Below are 9,453 nucleotides of genomic sequence, written 5' to 3' on the forward strand. Positions count from 1 at the left end.
TGAAATATGTTCTGACAAACAGTCAGATGGACAAACGGACCATCCAACTGCCCAGTGCCAAAATCTTTTCTCACAGCTGCAACCAAACCGTCTGTGGTTTCCTTTTACTTAACTGTAACTGCGCCAGATGGTTATTTACACAGAACCATCTGGGAAGGCTTAATTGGAAACGGGCAGACACAAAAAGTACTTGGCGGGTGATTGGATGAACAACCTGTCTATCACAGGCGAACTTCAACCAATCAGATCAACGAATGTTGAACGTAGTCAAACTTTTATAAGTCAGTCAGGAGAAGAGCAGAAACATCTTTTCCATCAAGAAAAGCCTTGAGTTCCGTTCTTTGCTCTTCTTTCAATGAAGTAATACTCTCCAGTGCTGATAGAACTGATGCTAGCAGCTATGACATTCTTGTTTGACAAACATTGTTGCCACGTCACACCTGGCGCCCACCCCCATAGCTGCAAGTACTTCCTCAACAGACGCTGATTGGTTCAGTACCACTATAGTTAGGCCACAAATGTATAGATTGAAGTCTGGCAAGACTGATTCTCTTATGATTTTATGGTCTTGTGAGTCCAGCTGCCCTGCAAGGTTAGGACTCACTGGCTGCTGTTTCAGAAACTTAAATTTTGATAAGTTGTCACATTCTAAGACACAATTTTACCATGTGCAGCTTCAAACTCGATTCAGTGATATATATTATAGTATAATTCTAATGGAATACTGTCATACCAAGAAGCTCATATCAATTCCAACATGGTATAGAAGTTGCATGACTTTTACTACTATTTTCACTAGGTTTGCAAGTTATTTATCTCTCGCTCCCCTGACAAATTCATAAGCTGTGACCATTTTTCAGATGCTTCATCAATTTTTGCCATACCTAAACAAGTCAAGGATTTGGGGGTGAAAATAACTGAATGCCACAAGGGATGTGAGCTGCAATGACATAAGAGGTGGAAGTTGAAATGTTTTGTTTTGTTTCAGTGGACCTGCCTGTCGCTCGAGGCTACAGAGATGTGTGTAACAGGTGCTTCTCTCCTTCAGGGGCAACAAAGAAACTGTGGTACACCTTGGAACCTTGACATGGACTCAGTGTTTGAGTGCAGTCATTTTTTCATTTATTTATGCTTAATTTTTAGCAACTTCTAATTTCAGCCACTGGCAAGGTGCTTTGGTAATTGACAATTTGCTCAAATACCTGTCCCTCTTAGTTATTATTATGTCTGGAAAACTCACAGCACGCAGTTTACAATAATAATAATAATAATAATAACAGTTGCAGATTTACCATTGACATTCTGAGGATTTTTTAAAACTTCATTACAGACAGACAAAAGTGGGCTTCAGGATTCAACTATCGCTGGTGTCAAAATCAGATGAAAACTATTTCCGATTTCCCATTGTTCCGACGACCCATGATTTAATTTTTTTTTTTTTTTTAGAAATGTCCAATTGGACCAAAGTCCCATTTGTACAACAGCCCATTATCCTGAACAATCTTCGTCATAGTCAGGTGACCTTCTTGTCATGACACACAGCCTGTGCTTTTATGTACTCAATGTGAATATTGTAGCATACCAGGCAAATTGACCATCGCATGGATTCAGCCGATCCCAGTGACCAGGCTGACCCACCACTTATGCTATTGATCACTGCATAATGAACAGACACAAGCTTATATATATATCACATGAGCAAATGAACCTGATCCCCTCACTCACTGTAACACCAGACTGACAACAACACACTGTGACAAAGTAAAAGTAATGTTGAGGCCGATGTTTAGGATTCACATTAACCTGCTGTTTTATTAGCATCTGGGTATTGATTCCTTTCATTTGATGTGAGATGCAGAGGAGCATCAGACTGCACTGTCGCCTGTTTCACTGAGCATGTAGCTTTCATAAGGTGCCTCTCCCTTCTTAGAGCCAGCATCAAAAATAGAAAGGCCGTTAAACATGGTAATACTGAAAAAGCTTTTCACTAAAAATGGAGGAGCTTCTTCAGATTTGAATCTCCTTCAGGCTAACAGCTGCATCTTATTGCAGATAAAAACACAGTTGAATCCATTCTTTACACTTTGCTCATGTTTTCGAACGGCTAAGAAATACACAATTTTCATACTCTTAACTATCTTTAACCTTAGAGTCCCATGCTGGGCAATTGGAGATGTGGAGAAATCCAAAGCTTGACTGATCTGCTGAGTGATTTAGTGAATGGTAAATGGAGGTTTACGTGGCCTGCTTAAGGGTCCATCAACAGGTCAGGTGAACATGGAATAATTATTTCTTCTCCCTCCAATTTTCACTTCTTACCAGCCAATTTTGACCATCCAGCCTGGGGATTTGAGCTAATGGCCATTCAATCACAGTCCACTTTTCAGCTATCACTATCGGGTGGGGATGAGAGTTCTGTTCCTGTCCCTCAGTGTCCCTTTCAGTATTTGTCTGGGGTGAAGAACAGGTTGTCTAAAATAACAAAGAAGACATGCAGGTGTTCGAAGAAGGTGAAATGCACAACAACATAAAATAACATTAATCAGTGTGCATTTTGTCTTCAAGGTAATTAAGAGCTCTCTCCGGGAAGGGGCTGCACACTGCAAACTTCACCGAGCATACAGCAAATGAAAAGTGTACTATGGAGAGCAAAACTCAACACTAATTAAATGCCGAAAAGGGACTGCTGGAGAAACAGCTAGTTCAATTACACTGTGATGGAAGGAAAGGTGTGAGGAGAGCAGAAGTAGGTAAGTAACTCAGACATGTGCATATTGTTCTGGGAAGGCGGTGAAGGTGATCAACTGATGTGTTGTTGATCACAGGGTTGGACAGGGTTGGGGGACAGACAATATTGACCCATCTGACCCCAGCACTGTTATTTATCTGCTAAGCATTTCATTTCCCATGAGGCACATCACAGTCATCAGATAAGCGCTGATGAGCAAGTAGAAAGCCTCCAAGATCGATTAACCTTTGTCGGCCCAGGAGACGACAATGCAATTGCCTTTCCCTGCACTCCTGGCTCAATTTGATCAATCCTATACAGACGGACAGTGCGAGGAGATGTGATGTATTAAGGTACTCTGGGTGTCATGATGTACAGTAGCTAATGGACAGGCCAGCCCATACAAAGGCTCTTCTCAACTGGATATGGCATTGAAGAGAATGAAATGTGTCATTGAATCTGGATGGATGAATATCGAGCAAAGGGAATGATGTGTTTAAAATTAACTTTATAAACTTTATTTGATAGTTGTTACTGTGATATTCCTGAGGTTTAAAGTCATTCTTAACTTAAGAAACAGCAGTTGACAGAACAGTCTCATCAAACAGTCCATTTAGTAGCCTAGCTATTCTGTACCTTAAAGGTGTTTTTGGCTAAGTTCCTGTCTATTCTTGCAGTTAGCAGTCCCCTCCCTCCTCCCCACATCACCACACTGAAATGCTGCTGCCTGCCCTTGCTCATTTAGTAAACTGATAATCCCTGACTGGGTGACATATTTTATGTATATTTCATATTAAATTTAAAACTGTACAATGAACCCAAACAGTGAACTCAGTAACTGCGAGAAGTTTGTGTAAATTTAGTTTTTTGGATGAATTTGAGCAGATTATTTCCTGTTAATAGAACTTTTTATACATTTCTGTCTGTACTATGATTTAAAAAAAAATAAATAATTTTAGCATTTTCTTGTCTGTGACATTTTGCTATTGTTCTATTAGACAATTTACTTAACAATTAAATAAAGAAAGCCTAATGGCCCAACCCAACACTGCTGGCTGTCAGAATGTAGAGCTATTTAACATCTACTATAACAAAACATTTTTTTGTTGTTGATTTCAGCAGTTGTAATCAGCAGTCATGCAATTGTAGTTTCCTTGTGAGAATGTAGAGATTCCAAAATGGAGGAATCTGCCATAGCTTATCTAGTTTTATTTAATATGATAATCAGAATTTCATCCATTCGATCCTATAAAATGGAAAGTATACGCTACCATACAATGTGCTAGTGTATGTGGAAGATCCATGCGCCACTGAGCAGTTTCCATAGGAATTAATGGAGCTTTGACACAAACTTTCCCTTAATCCATCCATGACACAGCCCTGTGAGTTAGTCACCATGCCATGCAGAGTTTAGAGTATGTATAATGTATATGTTTATACATGTGAGAAAACACGCTGGAACCACACCAAGCAGTGATGAAACTGGGTCCTGGAGTACACCTGTAAGTCACTGCACGAAGGTGAGTTCAACCACTGAAGGTCAGCAAACACATTGTAATGGGTGTTCAGATACTCTTTAAAGTGCTCAGGAAAAAAATGCTTATGAAGATCATGTGATATAAAAAAGGCTCTAAATGGACCCCGCTGCGGTTACATTGTTTTCTCAATTGTAATATTCCTCATGATAATCTTATTCATCGTTGGGACGTCTGAGTTTTGCTTTGTGTAAGGAAGGGCTACTGATTTGGGCTTTCATCCCATGCTGTCAAAACATTGTGAAGCAATGTTTTTTTCTCTGTCGCACACATCACTAAATTACTTCAATGGGAACTCTATCGATTTTAGACTTGTTTGTTTGTTGGCAGCTGGGTTGATTATTTTTACAGCTTGCATCAACTTTACTACAGGTGAACAGGATAAAAACATAATAAACTAATAGATGTCACCAGGAAACTTCCCCAGTTGATTACTTCAATTAAGGGTTATTTAAATGTGCAAATGATGCATTATCTAATTAGAAATGCACTATTTTGCGTATGCTCACCTGGTAGAGCCCCATGTAGTCTGAGTCCTTACCGCATCGGTCCAGGTTCAATTCCAACCTGCAGCCCTTTGCTCTCAAACTTCACCTGTCCTATCAAAATAAAATTCTTTTTTCATTTTTTTGATATATTAGAGTAAAAGGTTTTTACAGAGGGAATGTTGGATATCTCTTTTTATCACACAATAAATAAGAAAATATTGTCAACAGCCACAGAGAAAATATTTTTTTTATTACTGTAAAACGCTATACATTTGTAAGACACTACAGGTGAAAAGGGTAAAACTTGTAAGGAAGAGATATCCCGAGGCCCCACCATTCATTACTGATGATAAGGTCTGCAGAATCACTTCTTATAGACTTGCCTTTATCTGAAACTGTCGTTTCACTTTTTTTATTCAATTTTATTTTTATTTATTTATTTTTATTTTAGTTGTATGGCTTCTATTCTCCTCCTTTTATTGTATTCTGGTATTCTTTATTTTGTGTATCACAGCTACACTTTGTCAGAGCACTTTGTAAACTCGGTTTTAAAAATGTGTTATATAAATAAAGTTATTATTATTATTACTGCTACTACATTAAGACAATTATTTTTTGTATTACAAGTTTTAGGAAATATTATGTTTGAATGTTCAAATGAGGTATTATCTAATGCTAACTTTTGGTGGATTTAGGTGAAATCTACAGACATCTACAGATATAGACAAAGTATAGGTAAATAAACACCTTAATGTGTATTCTGAGCATTTTATTTTCACTGGTCTGAAAAAAGAGCTGTTATGGAAGCACAATAGGCCAAAATCTCCCAACTGAAATTGTGCGTTAAAAAACGAGGATTGTGCCTGCAGTGTCTGGCCTCAGTGTGAGTGACTTTTTCCTGCCCTATATCCTTACGATTGGGAATAATTCATTCCTCTTTATTACTATAATAAGATTATTTCTTTATCTAAACCTCCAGTTTAAAGAAAGAACCCACCAGATGCATTCAGGTCGGTTCAGGTATGGCGCACCCGTCACTTCGCCTTCCCTTTTTTGACGCCCATAATGCGCAGCCTTGACGTCGACGCACGGACCCCGGCTGTGAGGTGGGGGGTCTTGGAGAGTATAAGAGGTGTGTGTACACACAGCTACAGCACACGGACACAGCTGACTGCTGCTGAGGGGCCACGGTCTCCTCTTCCATCTGGATAGAAAACACAGGGAATTCTCGCACGCAGGGCTCCTCTCTGTGTCCACACAATTCTTTTTTCTTGGAAACTCCTTCACTCTCTTTCCGCTTCTTGCCTTTTAGTCGGACCCGCTCTCCCATTTCCTCACAATCAACTTCCTTTAATTGTGTGAGCAAGTTTTTCAGCACCACGAGCAGAGTGGACAGCGCCGCAGCGGCCGCAGCATGGAGCCGTACACGGTCCCGGGAGCGCAGCTCTCCCTGTCCGACCTTTACTCCGTCATCCCCTTCAATGTCACCTTCCCGGACGAGGAGAGCGGCTTGATGGGCGACAGGCTGCAGAACTACACCGAGCAGCAGGGTCCGGTGAGGAGCGCCGGGGGTATAATCATAGCCATATCCATCACGGCTCTCTACTCGGTCATTTGCGTGGTGGGACTCCTGGGCAACGTCCTCGTCATGTACGGGGTGGTCAGGTAAACACTGTTGTTGTTGTTGTTGTTGTTGTTGTTGTTTTTAATTGCAGTCATTTTACTGGCCGTATAAATTGTTTTAAATGAGTAGTGAGACCTAATAAGAGCAACATAGTTCAAAATGGGTGTAAAATTCACCAACATGCGCTCATGAGACCTTATAATGCCCACACCGACATTTAAAAGAGAACATTGAGTGAGTTTTCACTAATTCAACACATTTTGTTGCATTTTCTGTTCTTACTGTTTCCCCACTTTGATGAAAGTATTACATTGAGTACAAACACAATTTAACAGAAAGGTTTGATGCCATGAAAAGTGAGATTTTCTCACTCTCAGGAAGTTTATGGTTTTTGTGCAGAAATATGTAAGTATAAATTCACAAGACCTTTTTAGGGCAGATATGGTGTCTTTGCTCAACATTTTCCTAGCAGATCAGCATTTATTGCCCCATGAACAACTCTCTTTTTCTGGTCATCTCTGAGTGTGAGTTGAGCAGGGGGAGCAACCCTGGCTGCATTTGTGTGTTCAGTACCTGCGTTCTGAGCTGGCTCTCTGCATGCTTCTTTCATGATTTTTATGCTGAACAGGGTCGGGGGGCAGTCGCACCTCTAGTCTCAGTCTCCAGTTTCTCAATTCAGTCTGACTCAGCTGCGCCTCAGGCAGGGAGGGCTACTCACACACAGTGTCCATTAGCCCACACAGATCTGTGGACCATCTCCTGTCCACTGGGTTTGCTGGAAAGGGAGAGAAATTCCTGCAGTTACTCAGGGAGACATGTTGGGTCTTTATTTGGTGTATGTTCTGTGTTTGCCTCCTTATTGGCATGTAAACAGGAATGATGAACCTATCTTTTTAATTTAAGCTTTTTAATTTAAGCTTTTATAGTCTGTAGTTTTATGATGAATGATGCAAATGAAGGCATTTTAGGGCTTAAAAGCTTTGTGACTGATATAGTCCATTAGTGGATGTTTGTCAGTCCGAGGTCACTGTTTGTCTTCCCCCCTCAGCTCCAAAAGCAATATAATACACTCTCTTTGCCACTAGATTCAAGCACCCTGTCATTTCCTGAGAAGAACCTCCAGTCCTAACCTGCTCGCTTGTCAGGAATAAAACAGCTTATATCTTCTGCAGAAGCTCGGCTTGTCCTTGCTCATCATATTAATTACCTTCTAATCTCTGTATGTGTTCCCACAATATCACCTGAAGCGTTAATTACTTCAGCCAGGGTGACGAATTAAACAAGCAAGGTAGAATTAATTTAAGACTCCCCAATTTCAGCACAGAAGGATAACAGTCGGGGCCAGTGGTCGTTTTTCAGCCCACAAACATGACACGACAGGCTAAAATATACATAATAAGATTTCAAAGTGGTGTATAGGGTTGTCGGTGATATTTTACATTGAAAGAGAGCAGGAGGAGCACCGACAGAGCAAAACAGATGGAGCTGGATATAGGGGAAGCCACAAGCAAGCCATTTTCTGCAAGTGGCAATCTTAAAATATAGAGCCAAGAAAGACTCATAAATATTTACAACTTATTTCTGTTCAAGACTCGGAGTGAGAATAATGGGGAAAATAAGACAAAAAAGAAAGTGTGTTTGAGGGAAGTAAGAGGGAGACAAAGAGGAGATGGATGTGCGCTTGGGAAAGGCAGTGAATCAAATTGTGCGCAGCGATTCGCCTGGCGTTGTGTTTGTTTGAGTGAGAGGACTCATCTCTAATGCCAGACCCCCCTAGAGACGGAGGCAGAGGGAAGTTGAGCACATTAACCATCCCCATCAGAATATATTATCTCCTGTGGAACATTTTTAACATTCTAACTTGGAGAAGACGCCCAAACTCAGACAAGGATATATTATAATGAAAAGGAAAAGGAAAGCTGGGTAAACTTCAGTGAGGTAATCGTTTATCTTCCTTTAGCTTTCAAACTTTCTATGATGCATATTTTTTATTTACTAGCCTTACTCTGTACTACCCTGATGGTAAATGATGAATTCAGAGGCAAAGCAAGAGACAACCACACACAAGTTTTAACCCTTAAAATTGCTTCCTTGTTGATCTGGCGACCCCTGTGGATACAGGTGGTAACAACAAGTGTGTTTTGATAATACAGGTCCTACACGTTTATCAAAACCTTTAACTCAAGATCCACTCACTACCTCTTTTTCTCCAGAGCTTTCATATTTCATGGTCTTCCTCAGCAGATAGACCTGTAATCACGCGTTACTATTTATTATCCACACTTCACTGAGCTATCTGGAGGACTGAGCAAGGTCCATCCGCTAAGGAAGACTGTGAGATGTGATTGAAAGCTCCAGAAAACTGAGTTAAGATATTTTTTTCAAGATACTGTATTTAAAGGCAATGATGATCTCTTATTCCAGTCCCACAGGGCCCCATCATTGTTGTAAAAAGAAGACTAACAAAGACGGTCTGATAATGTCTAAACTGCTGACCAATGTTGTCGTCCAGAAAAGACAATTGTGCAAGCAGATTTTTACAACCCATACTTGCATTTACTGTTAAATGGCAACCTCTAGTGGCTGTCGTAATTAAGAATGTAGCGGTATAAAGAGCGAGAATGTCTGCACAGAGAGAAGGTTGGGGTAGATGGATGAACATTTACGTATTCAAAGTTTAAAGTTACTTAAGTTAGGTTACGTCACCTAAAATGCTTATTTTAACCCAAAACCCAAACAAAGTTTTTCGTTTTATTAACCTAACCAAGCAGTTTTGGTAAGTAAACCTAACCAAGCAGTTTTGGTAAGTAAACCTAACCAAATTGTGACAGTTTCACAACGTTAACCACATGTTTAAAGTTCCAGTGTGTAGAATTTAGTGACATCTAGTGGTGTAGTTGCAGATTGCAACTCACTCAACTCACCCTCCCTTTCCAAGCATGAAAAAAAGAAAGTCCTTGCTGGGCTACTATAGAAACATGGTGGCCTCCATAGAATACATCCATAGTCTGTAGATAAAAACGATAAAAAGCTCATTCTAAGGTAGGTAGGTTCCTATATTCACGTGATTATACACTA

The 9,453-nt window shown here is 40.2% G+C and overlaps 1 protein-coding gene across 3 annotated transcripts in view; it reads left to right on the forward strand.

Moving 5' to 3' along the window:
• The first annotated feature begins 6,151 nt into the window (after positions 1–6,151).
• Positions 6,152–9,453, forward strand: part of oprd1a (opioid receptor, delta 1a) — a 12,572-nt gene continuing 9,270 nt past the window's right edge. For 2 of the 3 annotated variants that reach the window (XM_035681420.1, XM_035681421.1), the window contains exon 1: positions 6,152–6,416. In XM_035681420.1, the coding sequence (XP_035537313.1) occupies positions 6,166–6,416 (251 nt within the window). In that variant the 5' untranslated portion in view covers positions 6,152–6,165. The remainder of the gene's footprint in view (positions 6,417–9,453) is intronic. The other variant, XM_035681419.1, reaches the window with a different exon arrangement.

The sequence above is a fragment of the Morone saxatilis genome, unplaced genomic scaffold (assembly GCF_004916995.1).
Source record: "Morone saxatilis isolate NCDOM2014 unplaced genomic scaffold, NCSU_SB_2.0 Contig9, whole genome shotgun sequence".
NCBI lineage: Eukaryota > Metazoa > Chordata > Actinopteri > Moronidae > Morone > Morone saxatilis.